Consider the following 19,993-nt stretch of genomic DNA (forward strand, 5'->3'; position numbering starts at 1 on the left):
ATGGAAAGTCTTCAAATTCAAAGTTCATGCATCTTATTACTATCATTTTCAGTTAGTTTTTTTGTCTCCTTACTTTGAAGCATATTGCAAAGGATCGGGAGGTATCAGTGACTGAAAATAGTAGCATGTGATATCACGGCCCATTGTGCTTTTTTTTCGTTATAAAAAGACAAAATGAATGCTTTTGGAGAAAACAGTGTAAATCTTCTGAAAAGCCTTGAACTAAGAGGATTCCTTTTCTTCTGTGAACAATGTAAATGCATTCAGTGATAAGGGTCAGTGTAGAAACCAATGTATTTCAAAACTGCATATCATATATTTACTGGTTCTTTGAATCCGGGCCATAACATTTTTAATATTAATTTTCTAGAAGGTTTTTCTGTTAAATGTTTAATTTTTGACAATTAGGTATCTTCTCTTGTGCGATACCAGGTAAAGACTTGGAGCACAATTACACTGTAACGTATGCACCATTTTGTTCATGCAAAGAGCATTATTGCTTGACTGCTACTGAATGTGTGGAAAAAGCAGCGTTCCACCAGTGGTGGCCTTTTGCATTCACCTTCAAAGGGATATGTGTCCCATTAGTGTTCATCCAAAAACCACTTTGTTTTAAAGGCCAGCCAACAGAAATACACAATCCGTTAGCCCACACCAAGGATATTCCACATTCTCCAGTATTTTTTAATGTCCTTGACTGGAGCTTAAGGTGAGATGCAGTCATTTTTGTGCTGTACTGCTTCATTTCATCTTTGTGATTTTATTACAGCCCAGTGTAATTTAGAAAAGCCGGGGGCTTTTACTTTGTGAGGTGGAAGAGTGGCACCAAAATCAAGACACCAGGAGTTCTGTATAGCCCGCTCTGTCTGCAGTCTGTGTGTTTGGAGAATACCAGGAAATCTATCCTAATATTGTGAAATGTCACATCAGTAGCAAGGCACAGACCGCCATGCAGTCTGCAAATGTGAAAAATTGTTTTACCCGTAATTTGATGCCAAATGATCACATATTCTCCTCTTCATCTTCTATAGCCTGAAGAGCCTCATTTCAGAAGAAAAAAGATGTAATCAAATCTCTAGGATTAAGAGATTGTAAATGACCTTTTATAAATATGGAGAGCAAATCTTTCCCGACTTACTGAGGCTAGTCACAAGAGGTCAACAGGACTCCTTGTGTAAGCTAGACAAGCAGAATATCTACTATGATCAAAGATATTAGAGTCAGTCAAATGATGATAAATCCCTCTGTTTTATATTACAAAATGTATTTAAGGTTATTTTGAATATAAACAAAATCAACCAGTTGCTGTAAGTGGTTTAAAACAGCTGAGTGTGATTAACAAATAATTTAAAAGATCTGAGAGATTGAAAGTAATGTTTCCGTGGGGATGGCGTTCTTACTCTCAGACCTTGAAAGTATCTTCATTCCTCTTTGATATGTATGTATTGACTTGGCACAAAAACATGTCCCTGTGTTTGAATTTTGGCCACTGAGGGTATATAATGGAGGTGGGGTTTCGCTGTATGTTAGGAAGATACTCGCTTTACATATGCGCTTTAGAAAACAGGAATGCGAAGGAACAAAGCAAAAATATGCATTCATCCAAAAAAACGAAGATCTAAGTGGGTTAAAATAACACTGGAAGCAGATGTAAAGCGCTTGAAATAAGGGCTCTTAGTGTGCACTGCATTCTTAAATTAAGTTTTAATTTCTGTTTAGCTAATAAAATGCTTTTTAGTAGGGGTGGAAACAGAGATACTGAAATTAAGTGATTGCAGACTGAATTGAAGAGATCCTGCATCACATATTAAATTCACCTTTTTTAGTACAGAATGTGGAACATGATATTTCTGGAGAGAAACAAATATGAGGTCATGAGACCTATGTATAATTTCTTATTTAAAAACAAAAGGTAGGAGAAGACTTTTCAGGAACTGTGTCTTCCAAGGAATTTTTTTGACTGCTGCATATTGTGACTTCTAATGAAGTTAAAATTATTATCCTCAGGTGTCATTTGTAGAATGAGACAAGCTGTAAACTTCCACTCCTAGTAGCTCTGTAACAATACCCTGATTTGTTTCTGAAAAAATATTCTCTAGTTCTGATGAAACAACATAAACAGAATCTCAGATGTTCTTCACTTTTGTTGTACTATGTACAGGCTAAAGTAGTCACAGAAAACCTGCAAGAAGAAGAGGAGGACACCATGGCCAGGACTACATGTCAGAGTCATGTGATAGGTACAAAATTATATTTTTCACTGGGTTTTATTGCTGTCTCAGTTCTTGGAAAAAAAATGTTTAATCCTCATTTATTTGTTTGCTTACATAATGTCTTTTAGCATTCGTTTAGCACTGTTCAGGGATAGCCAGATTTTACCAACTATATAGAAGATATGTGCATACTGTTACCTATCTTGGAGCAAAGTGATACTTGATAGCAGGACTTTGGAAGCTGGCTGTGAAAGACCATCTCAGTCTCCAGAGCTAGTGGGTTGCATACAGTTCCCTGACTCTAGGGTGGTTGTGCATGATGCTTTCTGCGAGAGCAATACTGGTATTCTGTAATGCTGCCGTCTGGCCTTGATTTAACTCCATATGCAGCCAAATGGCAGAGTAAAATTCTGAACAGTAGAATAATTGCAATGACAACCTAACCCAGAATGAGTAGCAAACTAGGTGGCTATTCAGAAGAGAGGTAGACCTTAAAGGTAATGATGCAAATAAATAAAGTTGCCCTTGCCATATGCTTTTGGGAAGGGCAGCACGGGCAGTCCTGCTTCTTGATTGGCATGTACTGGTTTTTAACCAAAGGTGAACTTTCAGTACTTGCTAAAATACCTACTAGGCAATGGAGCACAAAGCAGAAGTCCGTCAGCCTAGCAGGCGGGGCTGAAGGGAGTAATTGTGCTGAAACATACTTCTCTTTGGGGTAGGAAAATATTGGCAGTGTTCTATGGCTTGCATATCCCTTCCAGTCCCAAATTCCACCAGATAAATGCTGGCTGTCACCCTTGCAGCTCTGCAAGTAAGCAGAAGGTGTTTGTAAAGTCTCCCCTCTGTAGCCCCCCAGCCATGATTTGGCTCCACTGCAGTAACTAAACAAGAACTTTCAATAATGCAGTGCAGTGCTTTAAAAAGGGGAATTCTGTGACTGGGTGGGCATTAAAAAATGAAATACTGGATCCGTACTCGGTGTAAAAGCCTTTCCTTGTGTTATTAAAAATTGCCCAAAACAAAATGAAACAACTCACTTAGCACTGTTTAAGGTGATTTTTCCTCAGCCTGAAAGAATTATTTTCCTATCCCCACCTCCCCCCCTTACTCCCCAGATTCTGAAAACTTCTGCTTTGAGTTGATGTGAAATGTTTGCATTTAATTTTTCAATCCAGCTACTGAACCAGAAAAAACAGCTATTTGCAGAGCCTTGTCCTGAAAAGACTCCAGTGCTTCCTTGGTGTTCCTCAGTGTAATTGATGCTCATGGCTGAAATCTAATCACTATATATTTTGATGTATTACTTTGTCAGTGGGGCCTGTAATATGTTGTGCTGCTGGGTTTTGAGGGCGTTAATCATTTAGTCCTCCCACGTGCACCGAATCTGAGTCTCTGGCAGGACACAGTGGCATTGGAGCAGGGTGGCTGGTGTTCCCCGGAGTCGAACTTCCATTATGCCTTGGGTTCCCAGTTATGCCTCAGTTAGCTGGGTGAGTTCCTTCAGCATGGATCCAGCCCTCCTGTGCACTAAAATCCCTTTTCACAAAGAAAAGACCCTTTTATTCCCCATTTTGCAGTGTTCATGGATATGAATAGAGTGACTGGTAGGTCTGTGGCTCAGATCTATGTAAGTCCACGGTATGCAGCACTGCAGAGGAGCCAGACAGTGCTGCCTTTAGGAAACTCCTATATTCTTACAAGGACCTCTCCGTCATCTGAGTTATGTCAGGAGGTAAAAATTACAAAAGCAGCGTCTTTTCTCCGGACAATATCATCTCTTAAAGGCTCAACAGAGGATCCCAGCTATCCCTGTTCTGCCTTGTTAGAATTAACTCATGGATTTTGCTGTGCAAGTCTATTGGTTTGTGCCGGGAAACTCTCTGATGATGTACTATGGGCTGTGTACATTATGTACTATGGGTGATATTGGCACAATAAAAGTAATAGATGTCTAAACATATTTGTTAGTGTTAGCACACTGATTCCTAATGCAGAGTATGTCAGCTGCTGCTTACATCAGCAGGACACGCACAAGTCCAGGAAATGAGAAGCACGGTTCTCATTCGGGAAGTGCACTTCCCAAATACTCCTAAATCAGTATCGCGCTGTGTTTTATATGTCAGGGTATAATTTTTCTTACATTTTTTATTTTTGCTGCTGTATCTCAGCCTTTTTCTTTGTGAATAGCCTAGGATACTAGGTTTGGTTCGGATTTGCATCCCAACTTCCTTTTCAGAGGTTCTGGGATTTTTCTGTTACAAAGATTTTCACAGGAAAATAATGATTTTTTTTCTCCCAAGACTGAAACTCCGTGCAGCTTTGAGAAACTTTAATTTGGAATGTTTCCCACATCATCTTGGGATTTTCAGTCAAAGCCAAGCACAAGGAGGATCTTGTGAAGCTTGCGAAGAGTCTGTTGGTGAGGAGCATTCACTGCGATGTGAAAGCCAAATTCAGCTTTTGTTGTTACGAGCTCCTAAGCGACTGGTTGGCAGAAGCAGGAAGGGGATAAGAGAGGAAGGATAACTCTGCAAATGCTATTGCTTCACTGCTGTCAAACACGTGATAGGGAGACGAGTCCTGAGGCTGATGAAGGAGGGCAGTTGCTATATCCTCTGACCAGGTCATTTCTGGTGTAGGCTTCTGGTCCGTTGATTTCGTGGAACTATTTCCCAGTGTTGATGGCTCTTGCAGAAGAAGAGCATCCCTGAAGTCCTGGAAGTTTCACGGGACAGCATGTCCATTTCATACACATTTGCATTCTTCATCATCATAACAGTCATTTTGGAAAAACAAAGCTCATTATGGTTTCGCAGCTGCACTTCAAAGAGCTGCTTCTACTGTTTTTGTTCTAAAAGTGTGAATCTGTAGAAGATGTTAAAAAGCTATGATTAAGCAAGGAAGATTTTATGTATTGTGGTAAAGAGTGCATAGAAAAGACAATTGTTGGTGTAGTTTTCAGTGTAAAAATACCTAAACTGGTATCAAATCTGCTGAGTTAGCTGATAAACAAGATACTTAATACTGAACAGCCTTTGAAGTTGGTACCATATATGACAATTCTGGTTCATCGCTTTCTAATAATGACATGCTCCTGGGTTTGTTAAACAAAAACATGTGTAAACTGTCAGTTGCTATTTTTTTAACTTATTATCATTTGGTAATCTAAACTCTTTTGCTGACTCTTTAGATTTACTAAACTGAAAGATTACAGAATACACAGTAATACAAAATTTCCCTTCTTGTATCTCAGGAACACACGATCATTTATATAGTAAGCGCTTACTGCTATTTTGTGCTTTAGCACATATTTGATACATTTTTAAATATTTTTAAAGAAAAATAAGATATACTTATATAAGATATATATACTTATATATATACTTATATAAAGATATATAAGATATACTCTGAATGTTTTTGCTGGAGTGTCAGTGAGGATGCCAAATCAGGCCCTGGCAAAACAGATGCATGACAGAGCAGTCGTGCAGCACCGTATCTTCCGACAAAAGGTAATGTAAAAAGACCTGATTGCAACATCCCCAGTTGCAATGCTAACTTGATAGTGCTGGCAGGCCAAATTGCTGGGAGCTAATCTAAGTGGCCATGGCCATGTCCTACCATCATTTTCTGATGATTTTTGAAGCCTTGTGAAAGGGATAGCAAAGATGATACAAATGTCAGTAAAAATGGGATGTGAAACCCACACCACAGACAGTATGTCAAGCTCCTAACAATATTGTTCCCATGTAACATTAAAAAGTGTACATTTTAAAACGGAAAAGTATTTCATTCTCCCCAAAACAGTAGAATTGTCAATGTTGGCATCGTCTTGAATTTCCTATTGGCCAAAAAAATTATAAGAAGCTTTTAAGTCTACTCTTAAATTTATACTGAGTCTTAAACATTGAGGAAAAGTGTTTTTTTTTTTCCTGGATATTTCTGTGTGTAAATATCTTTATTCACATACAAGATTTCCAGTGGTCATTCTATCCTCAGCAATTCCTAAATGATTCAAGCAAATACCTCTGGCCAAAAGCACTGAAGTTCAAGGAATACATGAAAGCTTAGACAGTTCATCTAAAATAATTCTGTCATTGAACTGGTAGCTTCTTTGCTTTCAAATGTTATCTTTAATATGCCACTGATTGAACTAAAGGGCCAATTTCATTCTTTAATAAAATCATACTGAGCTTTAAACATCAGGGATTGCTCTGCAGGTAGTTTTGTCCTCAGGGTACTCAGAATTACATTACTGGTAAAAATGAATTTAAAAAAAATCTAGTTTGCTTTAGCACTGAGGGCACGATACAGAGCACATCTTGATAATGCAAGAATTGGCAGTTAATGTCCAGAATACTTCTGGGTGCTGTTGGTATTAGATGGTCTGGTGGAAGCACAAGATACTACCTATTGCAGTTATATGGGGAGTTAATTCCCTGAGGCAAGCAGGGCTGGTAGAAGGATTCACAGTTCTTGGGAAGGAGTTAACTGTGGCACTGACTCATATTGTTTGTGTTGAGTATTTCAGATGAAATGAGGCAGGTAAAAATTATGAGGATAAATGTAGTCAGAATTTTTGAAACTTCTGAAGAAAGAGTTGAGTCTAATTTTTGTCAGGTTTTGGCCAGAGGTTCAGGTCAGTTGCTCAGAATTGATTCATCCAGCACTAAACGGGAACCTGACAGATACTGGTGTTTCTATAATAAAGAGGAAAAGCCTGCAGATACTTTAAAGGGTTTTGAAAAGTCTCGAAGTGGATGGAGGGTTGGTCATCCACACTATAAAAGCAACATTAAAAGTTTAGCTGCTTTGTGCTGAACAGAAATACCCACTGAGGTCAAGGGATGCTTTTGTAGTTCTGCTGTAGCCCAGTGCTCAATTCCATTAAAGTTCCTGATAATCATCTACCTTAGAGCAGCCTTTATCATCATTTTTTTCTACTTTCCAAGAACAACCTTGCAGAAGGCTTTTGCAGTTTAATTTAAAGGCAATGGGGTCAGAAGAAGGAATGACTGTCTTTCAAGCAACTTTTTAGAGGTTTCTCTTCTTTAGAGAACTTTGGTTTGAATGCTGTGGATTCTTAGCGTTCCAGAGAGGAAGTGGTCTTGATAGGCTGTGTGTTGTGCTGTGTGTTAGAGTCCACCCCTTGCAGCTTTATATGCAGGAAAGAAGACAAGTGATCAAGCTACATTTTCAGTAGCAAACAGGAACGTCCTTGACAGCAGGTTTTATAGATAAGTTGCTTGCAGCTTGATAGCAATTTTGCAGATATACTGATAGCAAATGTATGACATAAAAAGTGCTGTAGATGTAAGTGGGTTTGACTTAAAATGAAATGTCAGCATTATAATTATTTGTATTGAGGTATCAAAATACTAAAGATGATAGCCTTATCTGTGTATTCTGATACTGTTTTATGCGGCACCCTGTAGCGTTACTATAAAACTATATATATGATAATAAAAAAAACTTATAAGCAGATTTTTCGAGGAGGAGAAGAACCTACATTCTCTGTAGTACCCAGCTAAACTCATTTATCGCTGATTCCTTTTGTCCTTACAGTTCTTCCATATGGTTTTCCCACAAATACCCATATATACTGCCAAAGCCTTCTACTGTTACAACCTTAGTTCCACTGTGCAGGAATTAGGTCCAGTACCCATTGGTATACATACTTTTCTCTTGCCATGTGAGCAAGAGGCAACACGTGCTGCAGGTGTGGTTTGAGTATATGCATATGCTATTAAACTGAATTGAACTCACCATCAAGCTCAGAGTTACAGGGGAGGTGAAGGACACAAACGGAGCAAAAGTGATTTAGCAGTCATCTTTGTGCAAAAGTTACATCTAGCAGCCTTAATTTTCACTGTGGGACAAAGACACGAGACCAAAGGACTGTGATGACTTGCAGCACTCTTGTCACCTTTTCCCTCGTGGTTTTTGACCTGCATCATTTAAAACTGGTGGTCACTCTGATTTTTATTGCGTGTGTCATGTCCCAGCACTGCTGATCAGGATTATGTGACTCCCTTAAATCTAGACCATGATATAGAGTCTGCTTTTTTGCTTCCATACTGATACCATTTCTAATCCGAGAATCTTTGCTTCAGTGTCATCTGTCTTTTTTCTCATGGATAGGCTCAATTTATTTCTGAAATCTAGATCTGAAGTACACTGGAGCTAGAAAAGTGTATTTTAAATGTTGTTTTTGAAAGTATCATTGGATACGCATACACATACTCTTACTGCTTAGTTATCTGTCTTATCCAAAAGCCTGTTCCAGAGCTTGTTGAAAACAACAGCAGTTTATCTGCTCGCTTAATAAGCTTTTATCAGGCTTCCAATAAGAGAACAAATACCAGACACCCCCTCTCTCAAACAGAAGGCTTAGTTTCATTCGCCATTTTGTAGCTACCAAAAGTATTTGAGTTTTTACTGGAGGACTAAGTAAATAATTACTTAGTTCAGGTTTTCTCATTCTCAGGGAATGGAAATAGATGTGAAGGAAGCAAGCCTGATTAATGTGGTAAATACATTAAGTCTGACATGCGTCATCCTAAAACATGTCCATTAAGCTTGACGTATTTGAGCAAACACTTTTGCGTTAAAGAACCCTGAAAACCTGGAGACAGATTAGGTGAGGTCTGTAATGAATTACTGAGGTAAATGTAACAGAATAAGTGACAGAGGGAAGATGGTGAACAAATTGATCTGCATTACAGCCTGTGCATTCAATAAAGAGAGGTGATCCACATTACTGTGGAGAGGCAAAAGGGTAATCCAGAAGTTGCTTAAATGTCAGGCAAATCCTTGGACGCCTGTAATGCATTTAATGAAGAGCAATATTCAACTGATAAAATGTCTTATGTCTTTTGACTGCTAAAGAAATTCTCACTTGTCATGAAATCTTAATGCCTGAGAAAACAACTTATCACTGTCAGTGTTAATTCCTTTCATCAGGCTATTGATAGAAGTGGAGAAGAACCATTTAGTAATCATCTTATCACTGATATAACAGTTGATTCTTTCATTTACACAAGATCAGATAAGTAAAAATGTTTGTTTTATCTTCCCCATCATCACCCAGTAAAGCTATGCTAAAGACGTAGAGGTCTCTGCAAGTGAGCGTGAGGTTGCTGTCTGTAAAAACAGTCAGCCAAAACCAGTTAGCAGTGAATAGGTTTCCAACTTGAGTGTTTTGCTAACTGGAATCTGCACATTGGAAAATGTTATGTTTTGATACAAGTTGCAATAAGGTATCAGATTTTTTATGAATCTCTTTTCTAAAGCTCTGTGTGCATGTGGAGGCAGAATTAGGTCTTAAATCTGTAGGCAATGACTGGGTTACTTTAGGAAGTGTGTTTCGTGGGCTGCAGTTTTGAAATGGGGCTTTAACATAGCAAGCGACTTAATGACTTGCTCACTCTGTGTCTAACCAGCTTGGATGTAAACTCAAAGGAGCAGGTTCCCAATTGCTAAAGGAATGATGAATTAATAAATAGTAAAAATAAGCTGCTTGGCTCTAGCATCATCAGAGTTCAGACTTGTTCATCAGAAGAAAAGTCGCAACTTCCACTGCCATAACTGGATTGGAAGATACAGGATAGGTGCTCACAAACTCCTCATCCATCAGGGTCTCACTGTGCTCGGGATGGTGAAGTTGTGCCAGCAGGACAGAGCAGATTGGGTAGAAAACAACTGGATTGGTACTTTCACTCCAAATGTCTCCATCAATGCCTTTAGCTTGGGATGCCTCCAGGACACAGGACACTGGCTGAGCACTCAGAAGAGGCACTGTTATGTTGTCTTACGCAAGTGAGCTATATACATGTGTTAATTATATGTCCAGCTATGCTTCTAAGCAGAAATCATAAATATCAAGCGACATTACCTCCAGAAGCATTATACTTTTCCCCTTCCTTTCCTCATCCACTTCAGTGCAGTCTTGCTTATTTTATTCCCTGGGTTAAAAGTTTATGGCATTTCTTGTCCTCATCTAATTTGCCCAAAGCGTTTACACTTTAATACAACTATTAAGCGCTGTTTTTCCCTCTTTCTTTTGTGCTTCAGAAAACTTCCCTTCCTTCTTCTTCTGTACCACTGAAATTGAAATGACTGCGGTCTGTCCATTTACTTACTGTTCTGAATGGGACTAGTTGAAATAAGAAACTAAAGGAAAATGTTGTTTAACAATCAGTAGGCATTGCAAGAACAACAGGCAATGTGTAGGCAGAAGCATGCCCCAGAATCCTGTGGGTTGGAAGGCACCTCCAGAGGTCTCTAGTCCAGCCTCCTTGTGTTCAGGGACTTCATTAATCAGGTTCTGAATATCTCCAAGGTTATTGTTCTACATCGGTCCAAGACTTTGCCTATTCTTTGGGATGCTTTACACAACTTCGAGCAGCCCTGTGTTCTTCTGCTACAATATTGCCATCCCTGAAGATGTGATATGGTCCTGCTGATGAGAGGCCTTCCAGGGCAATGTTGGGCAGTGGTCTGCGATGCCTCAGTTACTGATAGAGCCCAAACCATTAGAGAGCTTGCCCATCAGAAACAGCCCGTCACAGTTACAGCGGTTTGTAAAGCTGACTGAATATTCTCTCCTTTTGCTAAGTAGCTCCGCATCTTTTTGGTAGAGTTTTATTCCCATGCATTTTTAGGAGGGGATTGGAGAAGGGGAACAGGTACTGTGCAGCCTGGAGAGATCTGCAGGAGGAGCAGCATTATGACAGTTTGGGCCACTAGATAAATCCTGTTGCTGTACCGTGCTCTTCACTCGTTTGGCGTTTGGCTATTTCTGCAGAGATTAATTTTGGAATTATAGTCTGAAGGAGTCTGTGATAATAAGAGTGAAACTTCCTGTGTATTTTTGTAATTGCTACTTGCGTGGCTCAAAGATGATGGAGAACCTTGCCAATGTGAATAATAAGAAACTAACATCCATTAGTGTCTCCTAATTTATGTCAGTTTACCTTCCTCACAGTCTGGCAAAGACAAATCATTTCTTTGTATTTTAACAGATAGTATTCATAGCACTTGTCTAATTGTCCATTCTTCTGCAGCACCATTGCAGCCTGCTGCCTAGCTGTCATCTTTCTGTGGGGAGTATTAATGTTTCGGATCAACACTTCCTTATTAGCCACAATGATTTTCATTTATTTCATTCTTTGTCATTACGTTTGTTCACGCAGAAATACCAAACGGTATAACTAGAATGAGAAGCAGCATGGTTCTCTATACATTTTGTATAGATTATAGTCTATTTAGTATTCAACATAGGGAGACTCTGCAGGCCTCATTCAGGCTTAAAATGTCAATTAAACAAGACAGCCGGGTTCTTCAGCCCTTAATGCTGCTAGGTTGATTTACACTACTTAACACCTGGCTCAGTCTATACTCATTTTTATCGCTCAGATCAGGACTGTACCTGATTATTATACTTCCTGTAGGATAGTGAATGCCAGTATGCTCTATATCAATATGATTTCTCATATTTGCAACACTTTTCTACTTTACATGTTTTTTGCTTCAGGCTAGGACTGTCTGTGAACATTTCTGTATGGAGCTTCAGTCATGCCTTTCCTGTTAACTATAATTTGTATAGCTGAAGTAGAGCTGAGCAAACTGTGCAAAGCGTTTTGAATGAGTGTGTGTTCAGCTATTTGAAAGTTGTTACAGTTGTGTTCATGCTGACTTTATACTCCTTTTCTGTAGTGATATTTAGGAGAATTTTGATGAACAGCACGTTTTCACTTGAATTATGAATTCTATTTCAGTGGTATAGGAATAATACATTTTTAATTGATGTATGCGTTACTAAATCCATACTCTGAGGATAACATGCCTATTCTTAATTCTGTTACTGTCTTTACCACTTCTAATTGAGTTTGAGGAGCTTTGTTTTATGTCTTCAGTCTGAGTCCTGAGCTGTTGTCATTTAATTGTGCAATTACTCATCATAGCATATCATAGAACAATATGCTCTTTAAAAAAAATCACTTTAATGAAGAAGTAATGACTATACAGTTAATGCATTGTTTTTATACTGGGTGAACCTGACAATTTCTCAATGTTTGGACAGTCCACTGTGAGGAAAAGAAAAAAAAAAACATGTATACGTACAGTGAATAATTTACCTACCTCCTAAGTTTGACAGGCAAAGAAATCCAGCATGATGTTTCAAAATGCTCATTCTAACAGTGTTTTTGAAAAACCAAGTAATACCGTATGCATTTTTAATTGCAAGAAAATACTCTTTCTGAAAAAAATCACTGTTCAATGTTCTGGCTTTAAATTATCATTGTTTCTTACCAACTGCTTCCCCACAATTCGTTTCAGAGTGATTCAGCCAGTCTGGAGGAGCTTGGGTATGAAATGCACAGATTATGTAGTTCAGCTAAAAGTCACTCAAAGCACTCTGTGCTCACTGTGTTAATGAATTTTTGCTTCATTAATTAAGAAATAAAATCACTCAGTTTCAGGTGTGCCTGTATATATGTGACTGTTTATTACTAGTACTGTTAAGTAAAGCCATCTGCAGGGCAGAACTAAAAATTAATTATTTAAAGCCTTATTTAATATTCATGTGGCTTTAATTTCAGTCTTGTTTTATACTAATAAACAAAAAGCAGTGACATTACTAAAATAAACATAGTTTGTTCTCTTGTGCATTTGCAAAACCCAGAGCTACCAGTGCGCATATAAATTGGTCCGTGTTTGCTAGAGATAGCATTTATGCTTAAGCGCTATCACTAGTCCTGTCTGTTGGGAATAGAAAATCAAAAGAGGTGTCACAATGTGAGTGAAACTACACTCCAATTTATGAGAGATTTGCTTAAGAGCAGGTACATCAGTGCTTCCACTCCTTTATCCTTAAATGCTTCAAATGCACCAGCAGCAAACACAAACCCTGAATAGAAGTGGCAAATAATACCGGCAGCAAATACTCCCTTGGGCACTGTCTGCAGCGCGTGTATCTGGGATGCTCAGTTGGACCCCATCTCTTTTGTAACTGCAGTCTAATGGAGATACTCCCAGACTAAATTTAACCAGCTACCTCCAGCAGTATTAGCAGAAGTAACTACCTGAATGCTTCTCGGAAGGATTTTGCAGCTTGTTCTTAGTTCTAAACAGCCTCAAAAATAGCTAGATTAATGTGAGTTCAGGTATTTCTACACTAGCATCATTCATTAACGTGATGGCAGGGTGGTAATATCCCGACTGCCAAACTCCCAGGTTCTTCATCCTTATGGTGCTGCTGTGTAGTGGGGAGGTGGGATTAGCTCTTTGTTTTAGTATGAAGACCTGAGGCATGAAGAAAGAGATGGGGCCATGGTTACCCAGAAAGGCCCCATCCGTGCCTGCCCTGAGTGAGTAATCCTCGGTTCTGCGTTCCTTGGAGAGTTGGTAGTCAAATCATGGGCTCCCAATCTTTTCATTTCAGGACACTAAGGGAAATAGGAGGCTATTCTTTCTCAGGCTTTGCTATTACACTCTGAACAAGGGAAATGTCTGGCATAGCCACCTCTCTGCATTGCTGCAGAGATCTGTTGCTTATCTTGGATTCACCCCTCACTTCAGATGTGAAAATTTCTCCTTCTTCTCAACTTTTACTCATTTGTTAGGAATTCTTAAAAGATAGTTGCAAATCTCTAAGGATAATTGGCCAGTGAAGAGTAAAACCAAAAAGACATACAGCCAGAAAAGAGGGATGCCTCCCAGAATTATTTCTGGGCTGGCCTCATTGGCACCCTGTCTGCAGCTGGACTGCATTTAATAGCCTTTTACACAGAGCTTAAATTTTCTCTTCACATCAATTAGAAGTCTCAGTATTTCTTTTTTAGTAGGTTAAAAAGGCATCTATTTCTAGTGTTCTGTTTCCTGAGAACAACAAGTAGATTTTTAGGAAGCGAATATAACTCTAATAGGGAGAGATCATTACAGCATTCATGGGTTGTGGGACTTCCCTTGCTGGAGGCTGCACAGAGACCTTTGTATTTAATAGGCACTGGTGGAAATGAAATAGAAAATTTCAAGAATTATTCTAATTCCTTTCCCAACCCATTTATACTTTTGTTCTCTGTAACATCCCTTTTCCAAGTAGCTTGCCAGCCTAACAGGTATGCAGGGAAGGGCTTTAAAGCCTGGGGGGACATGGGAAGTACATATTGCAAAAAGAATCAATAAACTGTCAAAGTGGAGTACAGGATTATTAGTGTTCACAGATAATGAAAATTAATCTTTTTACTTTGAGGCAGAATTGTATTTTAAGGAGGGATGTGAATTAAAATAGGCAATGGTGGTGTGTTCCAACTCACAGAATCCATGTCAAAGATGAAACTGTGGTCATGGAGAACAGCAGGATGATGGTTGTCAGGGTCTGGGACAAATGACCTGTTGCAGTTAGTGATGTTTGCCAAAAAAAGCTTGAGTAGGAAGAAGCGGTAGACAGAACCGTGAATAGATAGGTAAAGTCTATGTTTATAGTGTTTGATTACTGGTGTTGCTATTATAAATAGGCCTCAACTCTAGTCCCAGATTTAAGAAGTCATGAATTGGGTCAAGTTCACATTTAGATTAGTTATTTAAAAATATGCTATATAGTCCTCTTCCCATTTACCCTTCCCTACTATACATTAGAAATAATTTCTTTTCATTAGTGCAATACCCATGAGAGAGTCAGAGCAGTGAAAACTTCTGTCATTTATGGTTTTACCTAGGATAAACCTTAGGGGTTTTTTAGTTGTGCGTACTGATTACACTTCAGACCCAGGTAGGATGAACTAATGCATTCATCTTTGACTAATTGGATCAAATGATGGTGTAAACCCAGAAGGAATAATCTGCTTTAAAATTGACATTGATTTGGCAGAAATACACTCTTTTTTTGTGGTTGCTTTAGCATTGCAGATGAAGAGAAGGATGTGCAAATAAAGAGATCTGTTCTGCCATCTGTAGTTTAAGTTCTTCCTGCCAGTGCCACATGTAGCTTAAAGATGTTTATTTGATAAAGCAATTCTTCAGAGACCTATTTACACTGACATATTATTATGAAGAAAAGAAAATGCATTAATTAATAATTTGGCATGTTTCAAAATACTACAAAAATAGTACTTCCTTTGTGTGTCAGAAGATGCAATTACATATCCTCTGTTCCATGTGTCAGTTTAATCTTCAATAGAAACTCTTGGAACTTTTTAATGCAAAGAAAGATCATTTTGTTAGAGTATTTTTGTTTATTCTGCTACTGACTGGAATAATGCCCTTTTATTTTTACTGTCTTACCAGTGATTCTTCTTGCGGAAAGCCCATTTAATGTTATATCCCTCTCAGAACCTTCTCTGAAGGCTTTTGTGAGCCTGCAGTTCTGAAAAGAGCATGTTGGAAATTTCCCAGTGAAACTGTTCAGGATGCAGAACTATTTTTGATGGATTTTTTTTTTCTTGAAAATGTCTGCTTTCTGTAGAAAACTCTGGTTGTTATTCAGAAGCTTCAGCTGAAATTTGTGTCAATCATATGGAGTATTTTAGGCCAAAACTTGAAAATTTATGTAAGGAAGATATCCAACCAGCTGTAGTGGTGAGCACAAGGGAGAATTTCATGTTGTTCATGAAGCAGGATGCTGCTTTGAAAGAAATTACCTCCCTCTGCTTTACTATGATTGTGCAGAAAGAAAGTTTCTTAAGCAGAGCTACCTGTGAGCTAAAATACAATTGTCTTTTTTTGTTACTGTTTATTTTAAATGTTTAAGAAGGATTGGCCATCAAAGCTAAGTAAATGCACAGGTTTCTGTAGCTTTAGTACCCTAATATAGAAACTGTTAGTTTGTGTTGGAGATAATCTCTATTTGCAGTAATTGCATCAGGTCTCCATCAGTGGGTTTGCACAAGCAACTTTGCGGGTCCACCAGACTGGGACCTGCTGAGATGATGGAGATACTACTAGAAATATTCACTGGCTCCACAGCACCACCGACAGCTGGTCATCTTCAGTCTGTCATAGCACAGGATGGCAGAGAGGCAAAACTTTCCTTGTAACATGTTAGGACCTGCAGTTCCAGAACTGTAACTCCTTCCCTGTATCTGGAAGTCCAGCGCTGTCTCCTCTTATTATGTTTAATTTGAAGTGGGTGAATTGTCCAATCATTTTGAATTAGATTATATTTGTACTTAAGACAGAATATTTGCCTAGCAGAATTGCTGATCAAGACCTTTTTATTTTAGTCCTATGGATAAAATTTTGGATCCTGTCATTTCTGTAAATATTTTTATGGGTATTTTAAGTATTGTAATAAAATTAACAGTTTTAACTAGGTGGACCAAATAATGGTAGGTGAACATAAGAACTTTAAAGAGTTTAACTGGGTCCTTATGTAAAGTATGATAGGTTTGCTATTTATGAATAGACTACACATCTCCTTTTAAGGAGATGGAACTCCTTTTAAGACACAACATAAAGCAACTTTAATAGAAAGTTGAATCCTCACTATTTGCTATTTATATTTTATGTATTTTGAAATACTCTCAGGTTACTCAGTTAAAGGTTTGTTACATTACATACATTTTACTTGGTGAAAGTATCCTTTCACATTATTGAAGAAGCATGTATAAGAAGCTGCATTTAAAAGCTATACCACCACTTTGTGACTTCTATTATATGAAATCCATGAAATGTCTTAGAAATGTGCTAGGTCTCAACATTACTTTGCTGAAGTCCAACATTAGAAGGACTTTGGTGTGCATAATCTAAAAGTGAGAGAGCTTTTGCTCCATTGTCCATTTTGAATAATGCCCTATTTTGCAAGCATCAGTGTAGCAATTAGCCCAAGGAAGTCTAGGTCCACATGTTTCTGTTTTGTGCTGGAAGTAATTACCTCCGTGCTAACTGCTCTATCTTTTATTTTACTTTTTTTACCAAAAATTGATTTTCCTTTCCCAAGTATCATATAAAAAGAGAAACAGAGAGAAACACTCTTCTCCCAAGAGAAGTGTGTTAGGTAACAACGTAAAACAGTGTGGTACCATGTCAGACTAAGAGCTCCTCTTGGCTACTCACCTTGTAGCGTCCAATATAGGTGCCAAGAAAAGAACACGAAAATAAGGTAAGCGGTAGGCTTCCCTGGGTTTTCTCTCCCAGCCTCCAATGATTTGTAACAAAAGCAGTTTCTGAGCTGGAGATGGTATCTTATATATGAATGTTTCAGAAGCAATCAAAAGATTGATGAATAATTAGGTTTATTGATCTATTGCTGGTATTTTAAGGTGTAAATATAAATGATCTACTCTCAGGAGAATACCCTGAAAGACTGTAATGTATCCTAGGTTGTCAGTTCCTGTCAGTGGGCTATGTTTATTTCCAACTTTTATGTTTCAGAAGAAGACGTAAGAACCCCACAAAGGAGTTGCTGTTTTAATCTGCCCCTTTGGAGATCTCATTTTTAGAATTTCTGATGTCTCCCAGCCTGAGTGGATGGCCCTTCTCTACTCTCCCCTTGCCCGTACCCTCAAAATAGCACAAAATTTTCAAGCAACCTTTTTGTTCTGACTTCATGTTGTTCTAATGTTGCTGTTGGTAGTCTACTGATACTAGAAAAAACTGGTAAGATGCCAGTGATGCTGGTATGCACCAAAGCCTGTCCAACTGCACAGATTACCAAGGTGCCAAGTGGAGGTAGGACATGGACTGGTGATCGTCTTGCCTATGAAAATGTTAAGTCTGAAAATTATTCAGGAGTAGGGAGTTGAGTCAAACTTTCAATTCAGTGTTAATTCCGTCAGCTCAGTGGCTGATGTTTTTTCTAAGGAAATTGTGAGAAGATGCTTCTCAGCTTTATAGGTATTCATCAGGTTGTCCAACACAGATGGATAGGATGGGTTTTGCCAACTTCTGCAACATCGTGTAATCAAAAGATTCCTGTGCAGTAAGGAGTTTTATGATCTCCAAGAAATGTCTCTAAATACTTTCCTTATTTCTGCCTTCAGTTTTGAGAAAAGTAGCTCTACAAGGTTTAAAGGGACTTTGTTTTCTGCCCAGAATGAAATCCGCAGTGGAGGACGAGGGAAGAAAGGGGCTGTTTCAGACTTTTGACTCTAGCTGGCTTGTTTGGTGAAATGGCAGAGGGCGAGCGTGTCTGCGTCCGCTGCAGAAAGTAATGCCCCGTGGTAAGCTTCCCGCGTGCCTGCTGGGGAAAAGGCAAAACAAAACCAAGTCAGGCAAGGAATTTGGCTTGTTTGCCAGGAAAAATTCCCAAGCAAGAGCAATTAAGCTCAAATATAGTTCTTCCCAAACTTTAATGTTCTGCAGAATCGTTTCTCATCTACTGAGTATTACTGTTGCAGCATCAGAGATTTAACATTTACAAATTGTCGTTAGGTAATCTTGCGCGGCTCTTGCTAATAACAGTCATTTGAAGTGTCAGCGCAACCTAGGAGATCAGCTGGGCCATGAACTGTTTAGCTTGAAGGCTGTCAGCAATGTGTAGTGTATCTTTTGATTTTGTGGTTGCTTTATAAAAGTTTTAAAAACATCACAAGATACTACTGCATGTTCATGCATTCAGTAATGCAAACTGTTCTCAGAGATACTTTCTTGGTTTTATTGTATAAAACGAGCTTTAGGGAGTGAGTGAGTCACTTGCTTTTACTAGTGAAAATTTAACATCTAGTATAGATTGTTATAGACACTGTAGATTTAGGGTAGATTTTTCGAAATTGATGAATGTGTTTGAGTCTCGGGATTTTTCAGAAATTTGCCTTTAAATGTCATAGTGGGAGCTGCTGAGCACTTTGAAAGCCAGGCCCTTTTTGCTGTTGTTCAGAATTAAAAATTAGCTGTTTAAAAAATCTGTTTTACCACATGGCATGTATTTCCGTTATTGTGGATAAAATCTCTGTGAAGGAAGGCTGTAATTGATTAAAACTATTTTTCCTTTTAATTAAATGTGACACTTTTGGTGTGCTCTTCCATCACACTCTCAATTATTTTAGGAACAGCAGGAGACTATTTTCAAGAATCATTTCCTGGCTGTATGGCCCTTAGTGTTCATTGCTCTTGATTTTATGCTGTTGCTTTCATGGTCCATTGCTAGATGTACAAAGGCTAACTGTGGGCAAGACAGATCCTTTGGACAGAGATTATATCATTTTTAAAAAATATCATCACCTTAGAAGATAAAACAGTGCTCATCTTCCAGTTTGAGCAAAGGACTTAGCTTTGGTGTTTCTCGTACAATTTGAGTCTACTCAATTTTCTTGCTATAATGGTGAAGGACTGACTGCTTCATTTCTTGAAGAATGCTCTAAATGAAAAAAAAAGAAACATTGCAAACTCATTCACAGAATCCCAGTGAAACTGGGTTGCAGAACTGGGTCCTGCAGTAACCACACTGCCACTACTGAAGATTTTTTGTTTCGAGGTGTTCCCTTCAGGGTGCTTCCCTGTCTCTGCTGCAGAGCTCTGCCTCTCCAGCACAAGCAACGTTGCACCATGTTATCTGCCTTCTGGTCAAGCAGAAGCTAGTGGAAGTCCTTTCTTACTCTGTGTTTTTCTTTACTTGCTAACTTTGTCACTGGTTATTGTTGGTGGAAGCACTGCATGTCCATGCGCTGAAGTGGTTTTTTCCGTAGATTGTTTCGGTAGGGTGACTGGCTCGGACGGACCCCTGGCATTTTAACTTTCTGTACTCTGTTATGTCCTCAGTGGAAAAGTCCAGCTGGCTGCAACTAGGTATTTTACTATTAGAAAACAAAACAAAAAATATCTTAGAGAGAGGATAA

General features: G+C 38.6%; 1 protein-coding gene across 1 annotated transcript in view; it reads left to right on the forward strand.

The window, feature by feature from the left end:
- The window catches only part of NCKAP5 (NCK associated protein 5), a 349,664-nt gene that overhangs the window by 294,960 nt on the left and 34,711 nt on the right, over window positions 1-19,993 (forward strand). The window contains exon 14 of the mRNA XM_062579086.1: window positions 2,162-2,240. Coding sequence (XP_062435070.1) covers window positions 2,162-2,240 — 79 coding nt within the window. The remainder of the gene's footprint in view (window positions 1-2,161; window positions 2,241-19,993) is intronic.

The sequence above is a fragment of the Rhea pennata genome, chromosome 6 (assembly GCF_028389875.1).
Source record: "Rhea pennata isolate bPtePen1 chromosome 6, bPtePen1.pri, whole genome shotgun sequence".
Classification (NCBI taxonomy): Eukaryota; Metazoa; Chordata; class Aves; order Rheiformes; family Rheidae; genus Rhea; species Rhea pennata.